At 38.7% G+C, this 24,763-nt stretch overlaps 1 protein-coding gene across 1 annotated transcript in view; it reads right to left on the bottom strand.

Moving 5' to 3' along the window:
* Nucleotides 1-207: 207 nt before the first annotated feature.
* The window catches only part of AFG3L2 (AFG3 like matrix AAA peptidase subunit 2), a 26,561-nt gene continuing 2,005 nt past the window's right edge, over nucleotides 208-24,763 (bottom strand). Inside the window, exons 3-20 of the mRNA XM_031058867.1 lie at nucleotides 24,372-24,423; nucleotides 20,968-21,100; nucleotides 19,896-19,995; nucleotides 19,338-19,406; nucleotides 18,766-18,881; nucleotides 17,694-17,846; nucleotides 14,742-14,816; nucleotides 13,202-13,323; nucleotides 10,621-10,894; nucleotides 9,934-10,071; nucleotides 8,068-8,221; nucleotides 7,375-7,482; nucleotides 7,098-7,223; nucleotides 5,918-6,028; nucleotides 5,222-5,337; nucleotides 4,109-4,309; nucleotides 2,313-2,507; nucleotides 208-1,192 (exon numbers count right to left, since the gene is read on the bottom strand). Coding sequence (XP_030914727.1) covers nucleotides 950-1,192; nucleotides 2,313-2,507; nucleotides 4,109-4,309; nucleotides 5,222-5,337; nucleotides 5,918-6,028; nucleotides 7,098-7,223; nucleotides 7,375-7,482; nucleotides 8,068-8,221; nucleotides 9,934-10,071; nucleotides 10,621-10,894; nucleotides 13,202-13,323; nucleotides 14,742-14,816; nucleotides 17,694-17,846; nucleotides 18,766-18,881; nucleotides 19,338-19,406; nucleotides 19,896-19,995; nucleotides 20,968-21,100; nucleotides 24,372-24,423 — 2,486 coding nt within the window. The 3' untranslated portion in view covers nucleotides 208-949. The remainder of the gene's footprint in view (nucleotides 1,193-2,312; nucleotides 2,508-4,108; nucleotides 4,310-5,221; nucleotides 5,338-5,917; nucleotides 6,029-7,097; nucleotides 7,224-7,374; nucleotides 7,483-8,067; nucleotides 8,222-9,933; nucleotides 10,072-10,620; nucleotides 10,895-13,201; nucleotides 13,324-14,741; nucleotides 14,817-17,693; nucleotides 17,847-18,765; nucleotides 18,882-19,337; nucleotides 19,407-19,895; nucleotides 19,996-20,967; nucleotides 21,101-24,371; nucleotides 24,424-24,763) is intronic.

Genomic DNA, 24,763 nt, shown 5'->3' with positions numbered 1-24,763 from the left:
CTAAGCAGGGGAAAACCACAGCTTTTCCCCCATAGCTTTTGTTAAGCATATGAGCATCAAACTCTGACAATCTGTCACCTTTGGCTTTGGCTGCTGCTTGTATTTGTGAACACAATCCTTTTAACCTATAATAACAGAGTTTTGCAAGTTTTGCATTGTTCTGAATTCTATACCCAGAAACCAGCAAGAAAAAAAAAAAGGGACAGCTTTGTTCAGAAAAGTACTGTTTTTATTGACTCAAACTGTATTTACACATCACATTCATATGTTCAATAGTTTACAGAACTCTGTAAAAAACTGACTGGTAAAACTGCAGGAGCCCAACAGTTTCAGACTTAATTTAAGACACTGAACCATGAGTATGTTTTAAGATATTTAAGCAAGTGTTCAGTTTTCACTGTCAACTTAAATGGCAGTTCTCTGTAGACAAACTCTAAAATCAAAACGAGGTGGAGGGGAAAGGGTCAGATGAAAGAGCTGATAGTTTTGCAGAGCTAGTGCTTTGTACAACCAGACTTCCACATTTGACAATGCACTTTGTATGATTCTTTTTCTTTTTGGAAACAGGTCACATACAGATATAGTTTAGATAAATAATCAAAAAACCCCTTTGATTTTTGTAAGCTTACAGATGTTTGAAAAAAACCAAAAACCAGTGCCACAGAATCTGTGCATGAATCTGAACTGTTCCAATGCTTGAGAGGCTCAGTTCTGGCATTCCACTGCAGCTCCAATTCCTTGTATGCTTCTCCAGCTGGCAAACAGAAGATGATCACCTTTTACCACACGTACATCAGAAGCAGAACATCCTTATCTCATCCCAAGAGATCACTCTTCCACCCATCACTAATACAGTTTGGTTGAATAAATATTTTTTGTTTTGAAGTACAAACTAGGTGAGTTTGTTTCTCTTCCAGAGTGCAAGTCACCATGGGCACACACTTCACAGTTAAAATGGCATCCCTCCTCTGATCTGCCTAGCGACCTGTTCATCTATTGTCTCCTCTTTTTCTTTTTCACGCTCTTTGTTCCAGTCTTTAAGGCCTTCTGGTAGTGAAGTATCCTCATCCAAACTTCCTGTGCCTTCCACAAATTCTTCATAAGTAGACTTTTCTGCAAATGGTCTTGGGCCAAGCAACTCTAGCATGTCGCTTTTATCTAGCACTTCCTTCTCCAGCAGCCGCAGGGCAACCTGGAATAGCACAACAAGTTATGTCATACATATCAAACACCTGAGATGGCTGTCCTGTTTGGAAGGGTCTCTTAAGGCAGTTAGCTTGGCATTGATTAATTCTGATAGAAAAAACAGGTTGTTCAGAGTTCATCAGATACAAGATTCTTCTCCCCCTTGAGCATTTTTAGGGAGCACAAATACAATTTTATTTTTAATCCTGCTTTTAAGACTAAGGAAAGTGCCCTCACTGTGGGTCACTGTTGCTTTTATTGTTGCTTCAGAATAGCAGATTTTACTTCTGTCAAAAGGCTCCTAATGCAAGACATTAAGTGGTACATGAAAACAAGTTCCCTTCCAGTCAATGGGGATGGTTCAATCAGGCTGCTGCTGTGTTAAAAGCTCAAGAGCACCATAAAATACCAATGTGTGAACACTGCACCAGGGGAGTTTGCAGCCTTGGGTCAGTGAGCTCATTGTTTAGCACAAACCACATTCACTGATCTCTTTTGGGATGCTGACCTGCTACAACAGGATTTATGGAGCCCATACAAAATTGTCTCCTTGTCAGTAAGTCTACTGGATGCCTGTCCTAGAAAATTATCCTTTTGCTGTATCAGGTTTTGTGGCATGAAGAAAGAGAATATGCACAAGCTGAATCTTGGCTGCAGTGAGGCAGATCACAAGCAGCCAAGGGAGAGAACGGAAGAAGACAAAGATGTTTTTATTAACACTAGAAAGGAATTCAGAGAAAGGAAGTCATATGAATTTCCCTGGTTACAAGAGCTTCTTCTGCCCAAAAAAAAACTGGGAGCCTGGTATTTAATCTTTGGGTTTTTAAGTTTGCCTATCATATCTACTAAACCCTATGTTAGCAGGCAGTCTCTTCCCTCCAACTTTCCAAATAAATATTGACCACCTAAGCAGGGAGGGATGTTGAATCATGCTTGTGAGATGCTCAGAGATGTTCCAACACAAAAGGAGGTTTCTCTTAAGTCTTGTGGCACATTCTTAAGATTACATCAAATGGGTTTTGAGCAAACTTCTTCATATACAGTCTCTATTTTAAATCTAATTCAGTTCAATTCAGATTTTGGCTTACCAGCTGGAACTTAGTGGCTAAAAACACTGTAATGCTCACCTTCTCCACTTCTGCTTTCTTCTCAGTCAGCAGATTTAATGTCCTTTCATAGGCAATGTTAATTAGTGACCGCACTTCTTCATCTATCAACCTGGCAGTTGCCTCACTGTAAGGTTTCTCTAAGACCATGTCTCCTTGGCGAGGGAGATCAAAGGAAATCTGCCCCACTTTTTCATTCATACCAAACTGAACAATCTGAAGAAAAAAAAATCAAATAAACAAAGGAGAGATAGCAAGAATTTAGGGTATATTGAAGTAAATACGGCCAAAAAAAAGGAGAGGAAGAATTTTGCTATAACCTAATCTTTTCCTGTAACATCAACCCTTCCCTGAAAACTCAAGTCTACTGAAGTTAACACACATGAATTGACTTTCACTTATTTCTTTTTACTGATTAAAGTGAAGGACACAAATAAGACCATTTTAAAGTGGTTGCTAGTGGTATGCATAGTGCTTTGCTGTTCAAATTCTAAGATATTACACAAAAAACACTTCAGCCTTCCTTAAGCAGTAAAACTCTTCTTTACCAGAAATAGAAGTGTTTTGCCAATTCAAAATACTTCTAAAGTTTAGCATATTCTACTCACCCATAAAGATAAGCTGACTTAAGTACTAAAGTAGAGGGTCTTGAAGGTTTTTTCTATCAAGTCCAAAAATCATATGCTATTCCTCATCCCAAGACACTCCTTTAAAAATGTCAAACAATTCTTATCTTGCTTCACTCAGTACTGAATACTGACTTGTCCAGTTGCCAAATGTGGACGTTTTAAGTTGCATTTTCCTCCAGCAGAGGCAGAAGCAAGTTCAAACTGCTATTTATTTATTCACTCCATGGCTACAATCAATTTGATGGTTACTAAAGCAGCACTTCTCAGTCTAGCAAGATCCACATAGGTATGACAATGAATATTCGGAATTCAAAGAGATCTCACCATTAGAATCAAGCATCTTAACCTGCTTTCTTAATTTTGGTTGACATGTACAAAAGTCTGTAAGTAGACTTATTTTATAAATTTTAAATTGAGCAAGAGTCACTGAAAATCTCATAGAATTAACAGGACATCATTACACATAGCCTTTCAGAACTGAGGCAACAAAAAGCGTGCCTGAGACCAGGAAGTAGGTGGGGTTGGGAATAAGTGTGCAGGGGAAGATAAGTGTACTCCAAAATGCCTCTTGCTCCTTGTGAGTGTCTTATGAGATGATACACTTTGTCCTGATGCAGGAAATGTAGTAACACACCTGTGTGTAGCCCACAGCTACACTTAGGTGAGTCACTGCATTGATAAGATTTTAAATTACTCATCTACATTAGTTAATATGATACACACACAAACCAGTGTCTTAATTCCCAAAGCCTTAACTGACATCAAATAGTGCTTTCAAACCAGGTTTCTGGATTCAAGTGTAAATGCAAGTTGAATCTTCACACTGGGCAATTGTAAATGTAGGATGATATGATCAACTCTGAGGACTAAATTCCATTTTAAAATAAGTATAACAACTCCCACATGTAATTGAATCCAATGGGATCCAACTGAAATGTGTATGTTCCTGTGGGCAGATGTAGGGCAATAATTGAAGCCTAATGCATGGACTGTTGTTGTGAGACTGAAATAAGATATTTGAGTCATCAGCATCTCTAAACAACATCATGATGCTTATTCATACAGTGTTTTCTGAAACAAGGCTTCTGAGGGATGCACCTGATGAAATTGCATCATAGCAAAATATTAGTTAGGTCAGAGATAAAGAAAACAGTAAAGGAAAAAAAGAAGTCTCACTGAAGCCCATACCTGAGCATATGCACTCTGGGTCACCTTCTTCAAGTCATCTTGGGCACCAGTTGTAATTCTTCCAAAGAAGATTTGCTCAGACACACGTCCTCCCAGAGTCATGCACATTCTGTCCAGTAGCTGCTCTTTGGTATACAGATACTGTTCTTTGGGCAAATACTGAGCATAACCCAGTCCTTTACCACGTGGAATAATAGATACCTACAAAAAAAAGTAACAGTGCTACAACTAAACAGTGTTAAAAACCATAAAGCATTCTTCAGTTTGACTTAGTTTTTAATGCCACAACCTACACCATACTCACCCTTGAGGTTTAATTCAGACATTATTTCCGTTTACAGTTTTGCCCCCATTGTGTTTTATCCTTAAAAGCCCTGGCTAGCTCTAAACTGGAATAACAACTACTAGAATATCTGGAAAAGAAAGGTAAGACCACTGTCATATCTTCTCTAAAAACTGCATCATATTTTAAAAATACCATTTTAATTAAAATCCACAATTCCTTGAATGTTATGTATTGGGCATTATGTATTCAGTAACAGATAGAGCATTTTTCCACCTTTAGCATCCTGAACAGTTTAAGGAATTTCCTCATTTACTAATGACCTTTCTTCCAGAAGTAAATCATACAATATTTTTAAGCCTGAGATGAGAGGAAAAACACAGTTATGCTAAACTATGAATGTTAAAGCAAGCTTGGGGTGCTTTTTCCTCTACGTTCAACTTGTCACGCTGTGAAGCCAAAAGAACGCAAATTGAAACTAAAATTTAGCTTTCTATATTCCTGAAGTATACCTGTGTAACCTGGTAAGAGTAACTTAAGCCACTGATCAATCCTGAAAGCCTCAGAGAAAAAGCAGCCATCAAGGCCAGCAGATTCATGAGAAGAACAGGTCTCTCAAAGGACATTTATACTACAAACTATATAACAGCTAAGTCAGAAAACAGTTAAGAAAGTAACAAGAAATGAACCAAAATGTACTCTAAAATTGACACACTTCCACTGCTTTTTAATATATTTTAATATCTTCTTAACATTGAGGGGGGAGGGACCACAAAGAAAAAGATGTCCATGCTACTGTTAAAATTGAAAGTCCAAATTAGCCTTCTTACCTTTAACAGGGGGTCAGCATGTTCCAAAAACCACCCTGCAACTGCATGTCCTGCCTCGTGATATGCTACTGTCTTTTTCTCCTCTGGCTGGAGTACTTGAGTTTTCTTTTCCAAACCTTTGTAAAATAAATAAATTTGATTAATAGCTTCAGACACAACTTTCTCCTCCGAAATCCTTTACCTCATTTGCAAAGATGGTAAGCAATACTTAGAGGCCATACATGTGATCCATTGAAAAAATTTAAACACCCCCTCAAAACTTGCAAGTTTTAGAAATTCACATCTTCCAGGTTTCACTGTAACCCTGTCCTTCCTTAGATTTTCTAGTTTCAATGGAAGTTCTTAAAAATACTCAAATATTTATATAAAACATATCAACTTTAAAAATCTTTTCTAGACTATTTCAGGCTAGCAGCAGTTAAAAGCATCCCTAAATCCAAACAGTTTTTCTTCCTGCCATTTTGAAGAAGAAATTAGAGATGTGTCCTGATGAAATTTTCTCTGTACCCCTTCCTCTATTACAGAAGTCAGCAATATACACAGGATGCTTCTGTTCTAAATCTCAAGTGTGTTTAGGAGAGAAAGAAAACAGCCTTGAAGAGCAGGACAAAGATTCAAAAGCATGGCTTCCTACACATATAAAAAAGGAAGTTGCCTACTACAATTTCTGAGAAACAATTGGTGCTATTCACCTACCTCCAATAACTCTTTCAATTGCTTGCTCGAAATGCTTTTGGTTTATAGCATCTGAGAGATGCCTTGCAGCAATTAAAGCAGCTTCATTACAAACATTAGCAATATCAGCACCTAAAAGAGAAGGCAAGAATTACTGATCCTTTTCAACACTTTTCTCTGAGTTTAGCATAAACATAATCTTACTTATAACTGGTTTGCTATAAACTCTCACTGAGTTTGAAAATTAAAAGTAACATGCTCTGAAATAGCTTAATTATTTAAGATATATTTAAATGCATCTACTATAGTTATAGGCTTTAGGATTTTTCTCATAGGTAGACAGCCCACAAATAAAGTTTATTACCAGTGAAGTACTTGTTTGATATATCCCACCTTCCTTTTCTGTCTGCAACAGATTATACTTAAACTAGCATATATTTAGCTGCATGCATTTCCTACGTGTGAATTCTGTATAGCTCAGATGTTGGCATATCTTTACAAGATATCCTTGCACATTACTGATTTCAAGCCCTCCACTTTCTGTTAAACTATTTGCAGTAGTGCTATTGAGGTAACTTAAACATCATCACTGTAGTTACCAGAGACATTGATAGTCAAATCACAGAAAACCAGTTTTATATAGACCAAAAACCAGTGAAGAATTCACAAGTGTTGAATTTGGAATATATGTGAGAACTCTCATTACTGGCTTATAATCGAATTAATTTCAAATCTGTACTGACCAGCAGTTGAATTCTGCACTGTTTTTTTTGGTTTTTACATCCAGAAACATAAATTCTCCTATAGAATATGCACACAAACTTCACAAAACCCAGGTCTTCTCCAGAAGTGTTCAAGAATGAAACAAAGGAAGGGACAAACAAAGGAAGAACACACAAGAGTGGTAACAATCAGAAACCTCTGAATTGCTTGTACTGAAGACAGAAGAATTTCCCTCTTCATGTCACCTTGACTGAAGATGACAAAACTTGAGACCCTCAGAAATCTCCTACTTGCTCTAACAGGCAAAGAATTTCAGGCTGTGCCAGTAAATACAATGAAATCAAATGCCATCCAGAAGATCAGATCTCCTACTTGCTCTAACAGGCAAAGAGAATTTCACGTGCAAGAAAACCAGACTTAGTAGGGAAATCAAGTATCTAAAGCATGGAGAATAATAGTGGCATTAGGAGTCACTTACCAGAAAACCCAGGTGTTAGTGATGCAAGCTTTCTTGCTAGGTTGTCTTTATTTAAGACAGTGTCTAATTTCAGAGGTCTAAGGTGAACTTTGAAAATGGATGCTCTTCCTTTTATATCTGGGGGTCCTTTAAAAGAGAAGACATATGGTTTTACTTTTCACACACATATGTATTCAAATTGAGTGTGTGCAAGGAAATTACATGTATAAAATAGTTGCAGTGACTTCAGCAGTGTGCTACAAACACAGGATGGTGCAGGCACCCAGGTAAAACTTACCAATGTAAATCTGCCTGTCAAAGCGTCCTGGTCTCATCAGAGCAGGGTCTAAAATATCTGGCCTGTTAGTGCCTGCCAAAATGACTACATTTGTGGTTGTATTAAATCCTGTTAAAGAAAAGTGATAGAGAAAAGCTGTGTAAATATAATTTCTGGGAAAAAAAACCCCAAAAACAGAAATAAACACTGCCCCACTTTACAGGGTCATGTAAGAACTGAAAGTTCAAACAAATGATCTTAAAGCTGAAAATATTTATATTTATTGCTGCATTGTCCAGCTTTTCATAACAAACAAGGAAATGGCCTTGGGTTCTGCTTTGTGAAGTACTCTATCAAATCCTGCTTTATCTTCAAAATACAATAATAGATTAACTGCTCAGGAAATCACAGAACCAGCATGGCTAGCTGTATTTTTTTACCAACAGACTGGTCTCATTGTGAAGAATTTTTTTGACTATTCAACTATGACAAAGAGTCAGGAGATACAGAATTAAGGTTCTTTTTCTCTGAATGAATTTTAGTAAAACATCAGGCTGCAGCAAAGTGAGTCACCATGCTTTATTTTAGGAAACAAGGAAACAGAGACAATTTGAATTTAAGCTAGAATCCAAATCTTGGTTAGCAGGTCTGAACAAGCATATTCTTTCCAATGTCCATGTAACTATAACATAGTATTTGGCATTAAATACTCACCATCCATTTCTACCAAAAGCTGATTGAGTGTGTTCTCTTGCTCACTCTGTCCTCCAAAGTTGCCCCTCCCTCTCTTCCTCCCTACTGCATCTATTTCATCAATGAAGAGAATGCACGGGGCATTCTTACGAGCCAGAGCAAACAAGTCTCTAACCTTAACAAAAGAACAGAGAATGTATCAGGCTGGTTTGTAACTCTTTTGAGTTGGGGGGTGGAGAGGGGTGGGAAGAGGCACATCAGTAACAGTATCCCTATAACTGGGCATGGCTCTGAACAAGCATTCCCTCCAAAACCTTCAGTCAGCCTTCAAGGCAATAATAAATTACTTAATTCCCCTCCAAATACTCATCTGGAAGTTAAATTAGCTTCTAGAAGTCTAAAAAAACATCCAGGACATGAGTAGATAGCTGAAATTTTTTTTAGACTTTGATATTTTAAGCAAGGTATTACCTAACTACTGTGGTAGATGCAGCACAATCTGATTTGAATTTTAGATGCAACATTGCAATGTTGCTCTGCTTGCAAACCTATCAGAAGGACCTCATTAAAACCAGTTCAGTGAGTTAACAGATCTACAACTGAGGAATCCAACTGGAGCAAACAGGAAATGAAAAATTAATGGAAGAATTTTGACCTGAGTGAGAATTAGATGCAGTTCAGAGCTTTACTACTTTATACATTAGTGATGCAAATTTTGGACAGTAGGCTGTACAACAGAAAGTTACCCAATGTTTTTGAAAAAAGCACAAAGAAGGAACAAGATAAACATATGTCAGATACTTGAAGTGAATTCTCTTTTCACTGGAATAAGCAGAAATCCAGAATCACACAACTATTTTTAGTGCATATGCATTGTGGAAACTAAAGATTTCCATATGCATATACACTAAGAAGTCACCAAAGAAACCAAAGCTGTGTAAGCAGGTTTAGTTCTAGCACATTCAATTTACAAATTATCAATTTAGCATCACTAACAACTGCCTTATTTAATAAGTTAATAGGAACTGAAAGTAAAACTCTCTCATATTGTTTTCTATAGGCATCAGAAATTATCAACTATGTTGAAACCTCAATTCCCAGCCAAAGTTGTGTCAACAGATTTCACTGGATAGTAAAAGTATTTTCACAGACCAGAACAAAAAAGTTAGGTCACTTTGCTTTGGGGCATTTCAGGTATTTATTGACAACAGAAGCCTGAGTATCACTATAATTTTAGGATACGTAATACTTTCCCAAATTTTAATTTCCATAAAATACCATCAGTAACTTGTTTACACCACTTCACATGTTTTTAGTGAGCTTTCTTAAGACAGTTAAGGCAGAAAAGCACAAAAAATTAGACATATATTTGGTTATTTAAAACACCTGATCTCCAGAAATCAGTCACTGGATTCATATTTCAATCAGAAGCTTATCTGTGTGTCTTAGACAACTCTTTACAACTAAAAGTTTCAAACTACAAAGATAATAAAGTTCTTCAAAAAAGCAGGATTTAGAGCAGGCGGAGGCATTCCCATAGCAGTAGTTGAATGAGCTACAGATTTCTGGTCCAGATAGTAAATTTACTTCAGATTAGAGCTTAAAGAGTGCTGGTTAGTGTTCTCAAGCACCTGAAAAGAGGCACATCCTTTATGGCCTGAAACACTGAACTGTTTCAGGCTGGTGAAACTAGCTAATGAACTGCCTTAGTAACTTTTATTAAAGGTACACTGGTGATTTTTGTGTTTAGACATGCATCTGGCATAATTTGTAAGAAATCTGCATAGAAGAAACAACTTCAGCTCTAATCAAACCATTTGTCTCCCAAACCTGACACCATCCTTTCAACAGCCAATACAGAAAGAAAAGAGGAGGCCAAAGACTTACTCGTGCTGGACCCACGCCAACAAACATCTCTAAGAACTCTGAGCCATTGACAGTGATAAATGGCACATTGGCTTCTCCAGCTGTAGCTTTAGCCAGAAGTGTTTTCCCAGTACCTGGAGGACCTGTCAGAATTGCCCCCTGCAAGACAAACAGGTATATTTTCCTCATGAAGAAAACATAATATTAAGCCTATGAAATAACATGTCAATGATATTGAGCCCTCTGGCTTTTCTTTCACCACATCATGCAAGGAAATAACTGAAGATTAATCCCTCCTTTAAAAGAGCAAAAGGAAAAACAAATTAGATAAAACACTACCATGCTGTCTTAGAGATGCAGGAACAGTGTTTTCTTTGACTGACATATTAAGTAAGAAAAAGAAAGGTATGTTATGTCATCAGGTGGACTCCCCTGCCAGCACATCCAAAAGGCAATTCTGTAATAACCACTTGCAAGATTGCCGTTATACCTATATGTGTATCACTTCTGGTCCACGTGAACAGATAACGTATTCCACAAGGCAAGTCTCCTGGCACCACAATTACACTGCTGGCACTCAATGCTTACTTATTTTTTTTCTGATTGGAGGACAGAAGCTGGAAAGCATGGCATATGTAAACAATCTTAGTACAGTTTAGAATACTGAGGACTACTAGAAGAATAAAGTCTAAGTCATCAATCCCTTACCTTTGGAATTTTTGCTCCCAGATCCTCATATTGTTTGGGATTTTTCAGGAAGTTAACAAACTCCATTATCTCTAATTTGGCCTCCTCACAGCCAGCTACATCTTTGAATTTAACATCTATTTCATCCTTCAGGACTTTGGCAGTAGTTTCACCAACACTGAAAAGTCCACCCATTCCACGCCCTGCCCGGCCCAAGCCTGCAGGACCTCTTCTTAATGTGTACAGCAATGAACCAATAATCAGAATTGTGGGCAGCAAACTGAGGAGAAATGATCTGTGGAGAAAAACAAACAAAACAGAGAAACCTATCACAAAAATCCATTACTGCAAATAACACATATAAGATGTTGGTTCCATTATAAGCAAATTCAGGACTAATATTCTATTAACTTGTGATGTTTGTACTTCTGCAGGTTGATCACACTGGGAAACCATCAAAATAAACTTGAGAACAAGCTATTATAGTTGCTTTTTTAAACCAAGCACATCAAGTAACATTGCTGAGTTTTGCAGAGGAAAATTTGCATTACCTAATAAACAGAAGTAGCTTGTTTTTCAAAGGTAAATTTACAGGACTAGTTATGTAAATGGTTATATTCTCAAAGTAAGTTGCATTAGGTAGCATATAGACAGTGTATCCTATTACTTCAAGCAGAAATTTCTCTCCAAAATACATGCTCTTCTTCCCTTAGGTCTTTCAGCTTTTTACATTTTTTTTCTCCTTTCTATGTTTCCATTTTCCTTTTCAAGGATACAGATTTGCAGGGGGAAGGGAGTGGTTTCTTGGGGTGGGGTTTTTTGTTTCTGTTTTGCGGATTTGGTTTTTTTTAAATTATTATTCATTGTCCATTGTCCTCCAGCTTTCTAGCACAGCTCTGTAAAAGCCCAAAACCCTAACACAGTCCTCTTTATCATAGTATCTGAGCACTGTACAGATTTTTCTGTGAAAAGGAACAGTTCAACAAACAGCTCACAAGATGTTCCATCCACACTCGGCAAAAACAAAATGCAGAAAAGAAGGACAATCATAAAGCACAAGATTTCCAGGCTTTACAGATAATCCACATTCCTGGGATAAAGAGGAAAAGAAGGATTTTTCCCTCTATTGTGGTATTCAGCAGATTCTGATCCAACAGGGAACAGCAGTACTTTGATTATATAGCTGCTCTCTCCTGTTTTCTGTGGCATTCCCGGGGCAGAGCAATATATATCAATATCTGTATGAAGAACAGGCACTGAGGAGGAAAGGCTCAGAGCTGTGGTCAGGAAGCGGGATTCAGGAAGTACAGGTCTGTACAAGGCTGAAAAAGGTATAGGAACTGATCTACTTTTCCCAGTCTGTGATGACAAGCCTCAGGCCAACATGCAGCCTTTTCACACAAGCGCTGCATTGCCCTGACCATCACTTTTCCCCAGGTTTGTTTAAATAAGGGCTCAACAGGTTTATTTATGGACCATCCTTAAGATCATGCTCCATTATAAAGAAATAGAGAAATGAGGCAGGCAGTGTGTAGAACAGGGAAATAAAAACCTCTGTCTGAATTTGTAGGATTGCCCAGAGTTAAGGCCACCATTTTTCTTGTTGCCACCAAGACCAACCAAGGCAGCAGCAGCTTGGTAACGCATACTGCAGTAAAACCAAGACATTTCCCTCCATGCCCCCAAATCAAAACAAATACTCCCAAGCACCAAGCATGTAAACACAAGAGAGGCAGTAAATGAGCCATTCTCATTAGTCACATGAGCTACTACACCCAAAGTCAAACTTCCTGGTGATAATAAACCTATTTGACAGAAATCAGCAGGAGTAACTTCTAAACTGCTCACTTAGACCCAAAAAGAAACTAGTCTTTGGGTTACAAGCTTACATTTGTCTCCTAAGCCATCTGGAAAAATACATCAGAGAAGCACTTTTACTGTCTTCTAAATAAGGTCAATGAAATTCAGCTACATAAGGCTAATACAAAGAACACAAATCTAGTATCAGAGCCATTATTCCCTAATGGGAAGCAACAACGCTGTAAATCTAACATCAGTACTATTTTTCTTAACAATTAAGACCACGATTCATCTTCCAGTTTCTGTTAACAGGCAGATTAATGTGATCTACTTAATCACCTATTTCTTGCTTTTTTTCAAGGCCCCAAAATTTAACTTATGCTTAGTTTTTGGCCAAAAATTGATGCCCAGAATAGCTCAGCCAATATACTGTGGTTCCATGATATAATCTGTCTGCTCAAAAATCTACATGAGCATCATCTCTGGAGCTCTGCTGCTGTGCCCAGCTAACTCTTGCTCTAATAAAAGTCACAGGGAGGAAGGGCTTAAATGAAGAAAGGAGTTACAGTAAAACATTTATATAATAAGAAGCTATATTTAGAGTAAGAGGATATGGATTTCTTCATAGACAAAGTATTGAACAGCTTCTCTTACACGTAACACTCAGAAACAAACCCAAGCTGATTGTTATTCTGATAATACTGCCACCTAGTGAACCATAAGGTATGCGTATTACAAACCTACTTCTCTGCTGTAAACACAACCTTTTTTTTACCAGAGACTTTTTAAATCAACTTCTTACCCATCACTCTCTGTTGAGTAGACTACAGGCAATCTGTTCTCCACTTCTATTCCCAGATCTTGCTGCACAGTCTCCAGATTCCGTTCAAAAGTGTCCACACTACCGATATTAAACCAGACGTACTGCGAGGAAAAAAGCAGAGATGACCAAGTGCCTCTCTTATTTCACCTTCACTACAAGCCAGCTTCTTCTAGTCTGGTAGTTCCTTGTGTTAGATTTGGACCAAGTTTAAGTTGCCTTGTCAAGTGTTTAACTGGTACAAGAGGCACACAACAAATCTGAAGCCTCCCAACCTGAATACACTTGTATCTATCACTGCTTCTGCAGAGATGATAAACCCCAATAGTTTTAGGGCACTTTAAACAGATGGAAATACTGCCATTTTCTCCAGAAAAAAATGGAAGGGAGTAATAAACAGATCTTTATAAGGGACCTATATAGTCAGAATAATACAGAGCACTGAACCTGGAAACACAGCAGTCATACAACTTACTGTTTCATTTGAAGGTCTCAGCTCTTCTGATTAAGAAGGGTTTTTGCTTTTCGTAAGAAAAGCTTCTGCAGTTTATACTAGCTTTAAAGTCAGCTGTGTTCACAAAAAAACCACAAACAAACAAACAAAAAAACCCAAAAAAACCCCAAAAAAACCACCAGCAAAAATTTATCACAGACCAGAAAGAAAAATCCAGCCATTACTTTCAAAATGTGTTGAGATCTGGTCAAGAAAATCTCCCGTTTTGCACCATGACCTGCCTGATTTGTCCCTCCTTACCCTAACATTGAAAAAGAAAAAATAGAGCAGTTAACTGATTGGGAAATAAAGGCAACTGGTTGCATGTGGGCTAAAGAGTAGGTGTATAAATAAACCACAATGAAACCCACTGATTAAGTAATTACTGCAGATTTCACTTTACCCAGGAGGGACTTGCAGACCTTGTTTCAGAAAGAAAGTTAAGAAAAGCTCCACCACCTAAGAAGAGGTAACCTGATAAAGCTTTTCTAATGCTTCTTTGAATTTTCTATGAAAATTTTATATATATTTTTAATAGGTCTCTGCCACTGGGTATCATTCTTTGGAAAACTTTCACCTGCATCAGCCTATTCCTCACTGTGCTACTAGAAGAGCAACTCCATGAAATAAATACTTTGGAAACAAACACTTAGTAACTGGCTAAAAGCAGTCTGGAACAGAAAAGATTCCTAAGTATGTGGACCTTAAGTCTGGGATTTTCTTGAGCAGATGGAAAACAGCAGTTAAAAATACAGAACCTTCAGCAATTTGTTACTCTTCCTGTTTAAGTATCTGTATTAAAGAGCACAGTGCTGGAAAGCAACCACTTGTCATTGTTTAAAGGTACCTGTGGCAAAACAACTGATACAGTAAAGTGAAAAACACAAGATGTAGGATAATGTAACAAGAAAAAATGTTTTCAATCAAGAAATTATTAATGATCCAGACCAAGTTTCTCCCTCAAACTTTACATAAAAAGACTGTTTTGTTGCTTCTAATATCCCATGTACATGTATTAAAAGCATTTACCCATTCATGAGGAGACTTTCCAGGAACAAAGATGACTCTAACAAAGCGCTTGTTCACCACTTCAAGTCTGTCCACCTGTAGGAGGAGAAAAGAACAAAACCTGAGCGAAGAGTGTAAAGTCACTGTGCTTCCACCACAGCTTCAGATAACAAATGTGAATACTTCTGTTTTCCACTTAGAATGTACAACCAATCATGTACATCAGGACAGTTCCACAGTCTACAGTTTGCCATTAGGAATCATGTATGTAATCAGGAAAAAAGTAATACTGGCACAACAGAATTTAGATTCGAAGACTGACATCATATCCTTTTCTCAAGGGAAAACTCAATGCATGCATCAGCAAAAATCAGTTACAGTAAAATAGTTCAACAGTAGTTAATTGTCTCAGTGGTCAAACACCAAAACCAGTACGTTATATGATTCCAAACTCTTAGAGCACCTTCCAAAACAAACCAAACTGAGCAAAATGAGGGAAATCTGAACTTTGTTCTTACAACTGTTTTCCCTACTAGAAAGGGCTTCCTGTGCTACAATATTAAACACAGTAACATCAATTACATAAAGTATTTAGCTGGGGTAACAGATACCATATAAACATAGGAACTGTGCTACAGGTTTAGCAGATATACACCACTAAGATCTTTTTTACAGGTCTCCTCCAATGGTTAAATTCTTGGATTTGACAGGGCCTTTTTAGAAGTCAACTAAATTTTTTTCCATGTTTTCTTTCCCTTTCCATAAAATAACTGGTTTTAACATTTTTAAAGCATTTAAAACTAGCAATCTAGCTTTAGAAGCTGGGCCTGAACCACACACAGGTTAGTATGGTTGTTCCCTGAACTCACTACATGTGGCCATTTCTGGTAGAATTGAAGGAAAACATGAGCTAAGAAGTCACTCTAGAACTAACTGGACTTCACACAACACTACCTGAACACCTTTGTTTTGAAAACCACATGACTCCAGTATTGCTGTCTTCTCCCCACCACTAAGGCAGCCAACAGCACGTGATAGCCACATATTTAATCTGTCTGAATATCCACACTACATCTTACAAAGAACAAGAAACTTGGTTCTGTGCAACAGCCTACTTTCACAATGCTTTTCTGCAAGGAGGCTTCAGGCTTTGTTCACTGTAACAGCTAAACAAATATTTTTACATATTTAAGTGTCTTACTGCTTCAGAAATTTAATCAGTAAGGGGTTTTTTCACAAGATGTACAAAACCACCAGTTTAGAACAGGACTGATTGTAAGACAGTATGGGCAGAAACATACAGAGCAGCTCTTGCAGAGATCAGTTAGAAAAGAAAGGTAAGAGACACCCTGTTCAGCAGCTTACCAAAGTAAGGTAATGGAAGGTTAATTTTGTGTTAACAGAAAATCCCTCTAGGTCTGAAACCTAGAGGACAAAGCAAACCAATGCTTTCCTAATCTGTAAGGCAAAGCTACAAGCAGGGAGGGAGCAGAGCAAAGAACTCATAGCTCCTGAAGTGGAAAAAGCCTGTGCAAGACACAATCTCCCGAACTTCAGGGCATCACCAACCTATTACTCCAAGTATGGAAAGCTGCCAAGTTCTACAGAGAGATAGGATATTGATGATAAAATTGATTGCTCCAGTAGTGGCTCCAGGTAAGAAAAAATGAGAGGAAAAAACAAAGAGAGGAGGCTACTTTACAACACAGTCAGGGATGAAGGGATGACAATGTATTGTCCTTGAAAGGATTCTTCCATTCCCCACCCATCCCTTTCTGTTCTGACTGCTGCTTCTCAGATTCCCCAAGGAACTAATTTCAGACATGAAACAAGCAGAAAACCTTCTCTTTTCAGAGGGAGGGGCTCATACAAGTGATAAGGTTAGGACCAAACTTCTTCCAAAGGCAGCTGGCATGTCTCTTTAAGCCATTATGTCAGCTTACCTGTACTGCAAAGCCATACCCAGAGGGAGTGTGGCTGCACTGCCCCAGCACCCACATGAGCTATCCAACCAAAGCTTTGTCTTGAGCTGCTATTCCCTCTCCTCTCTTGAAATGACATAAACCTTCACACATCCATCCAGAACATCAGATCTAGGAACTGATTAAAATGAAAGCTAATTCCTTTCTCCCTTGAAAATTACACTGAGCCAGTTCTCACTCTCCAGACACACAAACACAAGCCTAACTGGGGAGGCAGCACTGAGCATCTTCAGCTGCCGGTGTGCCCTCCGAAAGCCCAGGCTAGACGCAGCACAGCCTAGCAGCCAGTTGGGGCGGCAGCTCGCAGACAAGGACTTCTGCTCCGGAGTGGAGGCAGGTCTGTCAAAGCTGTCGCCTAGAGTGACCTCTCACGGCAGAGGGTGAAGAGGCTTCACTCCTGGACGAGGCTTAGGAAATCCCAGTGAGGCTGGCAGGAATCACAAGAGGCGGACAGTGACCTGAGGCAAAGGTTTATTTGAACCCAGCACAGGAGCTCGGGGCACTGCGACCAGGGCTAAGCACAGGGGCATTATAAAGGGAAGGGGAAGGGTTAAAGGGGACAAATCAGATTACAAAGTGAGATAACTGACATAACATGGGAACCAGTGGGAACTCAAGTGGGGAGGGGTCTCAGCTCCTGGCCCAATCACTCTTTGTCCCCAGTAGAAGTTTTTGGGGAAAAGGGTAAGGACGGGGAGTGATGGGCAGAGTGGTGACCATAGTAACTGGGGGAGGGGTTTGGTAGTTGCTATAGAAACCAAAACGGGGATTGGGATTGGGATTGACATTAAAAAGGGATACATTGCGGGCAGGAAAGGAGCTCTGGGCAGAACCATTCATACTTACAACTGGGGGGAGGAAAAGTGGAACAAACCAACTGGAATTACATTAAACTTAAACTCGTACAGCCAATATTAAGGAACAACAATAAAAGAACACACCACAACATTCAGCACTCTGATGTTTCACACTGATTCCCCTCCCCACTCACCAATCCTTTAGAAAGGTAGTTGTTGACAAAGTCTTTCCAGGTGATTTCTCTCCCAGGGACCCTGAAGAAGAAGTAGTACACAACCATTGTCCAGAAAAAAGAACTTCCCACTACATACATCCGAAACTCCCTGACATCCCATGGAATGTCACCCTAGGAAATGGAGAAGGCAAAAAAAAAAATGAAATTAGAGTCTGTAATACAGTAAGTGCATAGGAAACAGGTTCTGGTATTTTTTTGTAGCTTCTATTCCCTGCCCTCAAGTTTGCCACAGAGAACGTTAAACAAAGGTCTGTTTTGTTGTATGAACACACTTCAGAAATTTCACATAGAACTGAGGAATTACAGCAATAGAAATTCTTTAAGTGTTTTACAAACAGTAATTGAAGAGTTTTGATCCATTAACTACTGTTTTTAGAAAGGGAAAAAAAAAATCACATGACCTTTCTGCCTCCATTCTAAAACAATTATCCTTGGTCTCCAGGAGTGCATGCAAGACCAACAAAAAATAAAGGAAAAAACTAACAGAAGAAAAAAACCAAAACCAAAAATAAGAAGGATGAAAAACAAGCACCAAAACCATTCTTTATATACATACAGGAATATTTTATATATATCATCTTTGTGTTACACCTGGCAATAAATGGCAGTAAATTTCAAAGGGAAACTCACATCAGTATTCCATCAAGGTCAGAACATGTAAGAGCAAACTACATTTAATGACAATTGTATGGTCAGAAAATTCTCCAAATTGCCACTGAAACAAAACACGGGGCCTTTAAAGGTCTGAGGCTCCCGTCTAAGAATACTGACTACTAGCAACCACATTCACACAGCTTAAACTTCATTAACATTCCTGAACAGAGGTAGATGCCTCTGGAGTTATGCACAAAATAGTTATTCATGAAAGGCACTGAGTGGGGAGCCATCTAGGGCCAGTTGCCATGGAAGGCCTGGCACAGGAGGCTTGAGCAAGATTTGGACAATGAGAATATGGCCTTAAAAAGCAAAATCATGCAAGGTTATTTCATGAGGACAAGATAGTGACATAAAGATATTTTAAAGTCAAAACCTTCTGTAATCTGGTCCACCAGTTAGTTTCTTCTTTCTTGCCTCCTTTTTTTCCACCACTCCCACCTCCTCCACTACTAGCTCCACTGGGTTGTCTGGAAGTAGCTTGCTTCGTTTCTAAAAAAAAAATAAATTTACATCTTATGCTAATCTCACATTATCTTTTATTAGTTATATTAAGGAGATGTTCTGAAAAATATACTAGTCTGCAATACTACAATAATTAGATGATGTGAGAAACAGCATCTTCCATGAAAAAAACAGATATATAGTCCATTAAATGGCGAGAGACAGTTATGACCAGAGGAGAGGTCTGTTAACTTATAACTGAGGGACAGAACTCCAACAGAAGTATAAAAATAAATACTATTCCAGAAGATTAACATTATTTTGCTTTCATATCATGTATAATAAAACCATATCAATTTGCACTTCTAAACTAATCTAGTACAAATACATCTTGCCTGAAAAATAAAGAAAAAACCTAAAACCCAAACTCACAATTGTTATGCCAAAATCTAATTTAATGACTACACATTCCACAAAGAACTGAAGTCAAGCAGCTTTTTGTACCTTTTGTTTCTCCAGGTGTACCTTTAGTTCCATTAGATTTCTTCCCATTGGGAAAATACTTTTCAAATCCTATTGAGAAAGAGGAAAGGAGCTCTTTCAAAACAATTGGTTTTTATTTTATAATTCTTTCATCACACATCAGTCATCACAAGCTGAATGTATACACTAGCAAAGAAGCTAGGAACCTACAGACTGCAAAACCAGCTTTCTTCTTGGTTTTTTTGTTGAAAAGCTCTACCTGGTCTCCATAAATAAATCTGCTGTGTTGACAAGAGAATATCACATCTATTTAATAACCTGAAGTAAAGCTATGATTTAGCCAGAGATAGAGAAATTTAGGTCAACAGAAAGCTCTACTGCACAGTGTTGAGCAAACTACATTATTCTTTAATAGCTCCTAAAAATCCCATAAATCAAATGTTCCATCTCAAGACTACAGGCTGGTTAGTACAAGAACTGACTTCCCCAGGGACAATAAAGCTAAATAGCACATAAGTGCAGTTCTCAGCAAGGTATGCAAGCAGTCTGCTTTGTTTCACAAATCAAAGTTAGAGTCACCTTTGGGAGGTTGAGAGAAAAGCCTTCTGCAAGCAGCGATTACACTTGCCAAAACAGTGCTTCTATCAGCAGTAACTCCAGGGGTAACTTGGTCACAGAGCTGAAAGATGAAAAAGAAATATAAAGCAACAAGAACATGCCACAAAAATCTTCAAGCTCTCTGGTAGAGCCTTGCAGCTAGTCAGACAATACTTTACAACTGGAACTTTACAACAGATATTGTAGTAACTGCTGTGTGCCAGAAAGTAAGAAAAGAATGGAAAAAGTTCATCAAATGAGTAATTTCTACAGCAAGGAGATTTTTATTCTCATTGTTAAGAACAGAGTTTCATCTTACACACAAACAAAACATTAAAAGAGAAAAATCAAGCAGATAACACTACAAGCTATGAACGTTAAATACACATTGATTTCTATGGGACACGTTTAATCATACCAGCCAAATGACTTTAAAGTGCAACATTAACTGTGACTGTACAAGCATGATCTACACAGTACTCAACCATGTTTTGTCTGAAACCTTTTTTCAAATAGTTAAGAAGTGGTAGCTTCTGAATATGAGAGATCTACTTGAATCCAAAAGAAAGGGATATGGCAGACAATGCTTACATTCAGCTAATAAACTAAAACAGACAAGGAATTTCAGTTCAAAAAGAAGATCCAAAGCCCTACGTGGGTAAACATCCAGTTATAAAACCACAACAAACCTAAGCCTTAACATGGCTTGTTCTTGTCCTTGCTCCTTGTTCTAAGGCTGTTTACTGTTATTCATCATTTAAGTGCAATGAAGGAAAATTAAACTCACTAATTCTTAACAAAATTTTGCTACTAGAACTGAATACTTTAAAAAAGTGTAAACTGCAATTTTATTCAAGAGAAATCATACCTGATTTCTTCAATAACGACATATTTTAGATAAAATCCCCTCCATAAGCTTTTCCAACACTTCTGAGAAACAAAATATTATCCGTGCCAAGATTTCCCCCACAGACTGACTTTCCTTCTGCCTCCACTCCCTTCCACCACTTAAAGGCACTCAGTCTCCTGTTCTTTTTGATTGAAAGCTATTTACCTTAAGAGCCACAGAAATAGTAAAATGCAAAAACCAAACACTAACTGAAAAGCAACAGGTCCTGAAAACATGACTCCAAGAATCCTTGGGAGACAGCAAACATCCATCTGGGACTAACACCTCTGCGACTATTCTGTGAAAGGAAGCTCAGTGCTATAGTCAAGGTACAGTGGCTGTAAACAAAACCCATTTTTACATATTAAAGAAACTTTTGATTACTCAGCTGCACACGTAGAACTACCCTAGGCATGCTGTCATTCATTAACTGAATGCTGTAACTCTGCTGAAATCTTCTGTCTGGAGCTTCCCCTTCCACCCCTTATTAAATGATGAAATATATGAGACTTATTTCAAGCATCCCTGTAGTTCCACCTGCTGGAACAAATAACACCAAAATGTTCTCATTCCTTGCTTTTGCTGTGGACTGAGCTAAGAATTCTTGGGCTGCTCAGTCAAGATTAGTTTTGTGCCACTGCATGTCTCTGAATAAAATTAGATACTGAAAATCCAAGAGGGGATTTCACTGATTCTCAGAAGCATGTGCAGTGCAGATAGTCTAGAGAGGAGCTAATGTAGAGAACAGCTACATACATTTCTGTCCCATACATTATGACCTCCATACATTATGGCCTCCAACATGAGCAATTCCATCTGTGCTCCTAGAAGTAGTTTTAGGACAAGTGGGATGCAACCATGTGGGCCATAAAATAAAAAGAGCTTGCCACAGATCAGGTATAGCTCAAATACAGACAGGGAGCAAATGCTGCAGCAATTGATGAAACTCAAAGAAACAGAGGGGTTTTCTCCTGTCAGTGGTCCCCTACAACACACAAAATTAGGGACTTAGTTCTTCTGCAAACTCAGATTACTTTTTATTTGCAAAGAGACTGAAATATTCTGAAAGCTTTATTCCAACTAAGAAGAAACAACTGCTCATGTTTAAAATAAAATTTTAAGTAAGCCAAATCTAATTGCCTAGCTCAGTCAGACTAGCCCAGGTTCACTACAGAATTAAGTTGAAGCGAAGGAGAGAGAAGGGTAAGCAGACAAGAGCTTTGGGGCAGACCTGAATAATGGGATTGTTTCTTGTTGGATTGTCTCTACAGATCCTAAATTCCATGAACATATGCTGTTAACTTAATATGCAGAGAGCTGAGTGCTTTGAAGCTGCTTTGTGAGAAAAAGGAAGAAGTGACTTCATGGCACCTTCAGTGTCACCTGACTGCCTTGAGAAGAGATGGCTGAGGGGGACCTCATTATTGTCTTTAAGTATCTGAGGGGAAGGTGCCAGGAACGTTGATCCAGGCTCTTCCCAGTGGTGCTGAGCAACAGGACAAGAGGCAATGGGCAGAAACTGATGCACAGGAAGCTCCACCTGAATAAGAGGAAGAACGTCATTACTGTGTGGGTGACTAAGCACTGGAGCAGGCTGCCCAGAGAGGCTGTAGAGTCTCCTTCACTGGAGATATTCAAGAACTCTCTAAAACACCAGCACAAAAACTGATCATTCTGATACAGGGCCTGTCTGGCAATGGGAATGCCACAACAAGCTTAGCTGATACAAGCACACCCACTGCCTAAACAGAGAGAAAGCAAGCAGAGCACATTTTGACTGTTTCACTGGATGCTGTTTCAGGCTGTACACCAGGAAACTCTTGCCAAGTATCTCCCAGCCAGAGGCAAAAAATTGTACTGCATGTTAAAAAAAAAAAAAAAGACCAAAAAAAACCCCAAAACAACCAAAACAAATATATGATCTTTTTCTTTCAGGAAAACCTTGTGACATCATCCTAAAAATCAAGACTTTTTAAAATGCAAATAAGCAAAACACACAAAGGTCAGGTTTAGAGTTAAAATAACCCATAAAATGTTACTAGCCCAGAGTGCCACATAAACCCAAGACCACCAGCAGAACTACTTAAAAGTTTACAAAACTGAGGCTACACAAAGCAGGAACAGAAAATCCATTTGCTTAGCTATACAAATAGGATAGTGATTCCGTTAATCCTAGAAAGCTGGAAGTTTACAGTTTTACCCATTATCAAGTTCCAAATCAAAGCAAAATTAAACCAAAAGTCTTAATTATCTAACAGCCACCAAAATTTTACATAAGACATTATGGGAAGAGGGGACAACACACAACAAAAAGCTGGTAAAGAAATCCACCTTAATGCAAGTTACTTTCTACATGGGCAAATAGTGATAGGACAAGGGGAAATGCTTTTAAACTAAGAGTAGAGATTTGGATTAGAAATTAGGAAGAATGTCTTTACTCCCAGATGGTGGTGAGCAACTGGAACAGGTTGCTCAGAGAAGCTGTGGATGCCTGGAAGTATTCAGGGCCAGACTGGATGGTGCCCAGAACAACCTGATCTGGTGGGAGGTGTCCCTGGCCATGGCAAGGGGGGCTGTAACTAGAGGATCTTCAAGGTCCCTTCCAACCCAAGCCTTTCTAAGGTTCTATGATTCCAAGCTACTCACTTTTTCTTACAGAAGGGTCAATTTTAAAAACGTAATGGCTTTTATGGAACAAAGATCCTCATTCTTCTGCCTGCACGCAAAGCAAGATGCTAGAATGAATACAAAGTCCCCTTCCTAAGATTGATTCCAAATAGGAACTCTTTAAATTTTGTTGAAAGCAACAAGAATTAGCTTCCTGAGAGATTAGCAGCACTGCTGACAATGTTTTATTTATTGCTGAAATGATGTTCAGCTCTGATCAAACAAAACCAAATTCATCATTAAAAACAAGCCACATATTCATGCTGACAACAAAGCTACTAACATCCTTCTGTGTATATTCCTCTCACAATCATCACTATCCCAGAGATAACCTTCACAGCTATAAAGGTGTGGCTGTTCACCACTCTATGCTACAGGAAAACAAAGAAAATCAAGATGCCCATGAAAGAGAAAGGACTCAAGCATCTTCCTTTTCCCACAGGCCCATCATTCCCCCACTGTGTTAGAGCTGTCAACAACGGTAATACACATCTTGTAACAGCTGACAGCAAAGGCCATTCTACTGAGAATAAACACACAAACAACATGCTTTACCAGTTAGTACCAGAACTGCAGGTGCAGATTCATGGCATCATTGCACTGTGCAATCCCAGGATGCAAACAACCAGGCTCCTCTTTCCCAGAACACTGACACCCACAACAAGCTGCTCAGTCACTAATCTTTAGCATTTCAGTCTCTTACCCAGCCCCAAACCCACCTAACACAACTCATCACCCTGAGAAAGCAATGGAAGAACTTTGGAATCAGGTGGGACACCTGAAAAAACAGCACCTGGAAAACCAGTGGGAACATGGGAACCCTCCTCTATAAAGAGAAGCTGAGAAAGTTGGGGCTGCTCAGCCTGGAGGAAAGTTGCATGAAGAGCTCACAGTTACCTTACAGTATCTGAAGTGGGTCTACAGAGAAGTCAGAGAGGGACTCTTTATCAGGAACTGTAGTGATAAGACAGGAAGAAATGGGTACAAATTCAAAGAGGAGAAATTAAGTTAGATATTAGGAAGAAATTATTTATTGTGAGGGTGGTGAGACACTGGAACATATTGCTCAGAGAAGCTGCAGATGTAGTGTTCAAGGCCAGGCAACCTGGTGTAGTGGAAGGTGTCCCTGTCCATGGCAGAGGAGTTGCAAAGAGAAAATCCTTCAGGTCCCTTCAACCTCCTAACATTCTAAGTTTCTATGAATAGCGGCGGGATGCAGCACCAGCAGCAGCTTTGCGGTGTCTCCTCATCTTCCTGCAGCAAGAGGACTCTGCTGCTGCTGCCGAAGGAGCCC

This window comes from Geospiza fortis, unplaced genomic scaffold (genome assembly GCF_000277835.1).
Source record: "Geospiza fortis unplaced genomic scaffold, GeoFor_1.0 scaffold100, whole genome shotgun sequence".
Taxonomy (NCBI): domain Eukaryota; kingdom Metazoa; phylum Chordata; class Aves; order Passeriformes; family Thraupidae; genus Geospiza; species Geospiza fortis.
Note: the sequence above shows the minus strand (reverse complement) of the source record. Positions and strands in the feature narration are given on the sequence as shown.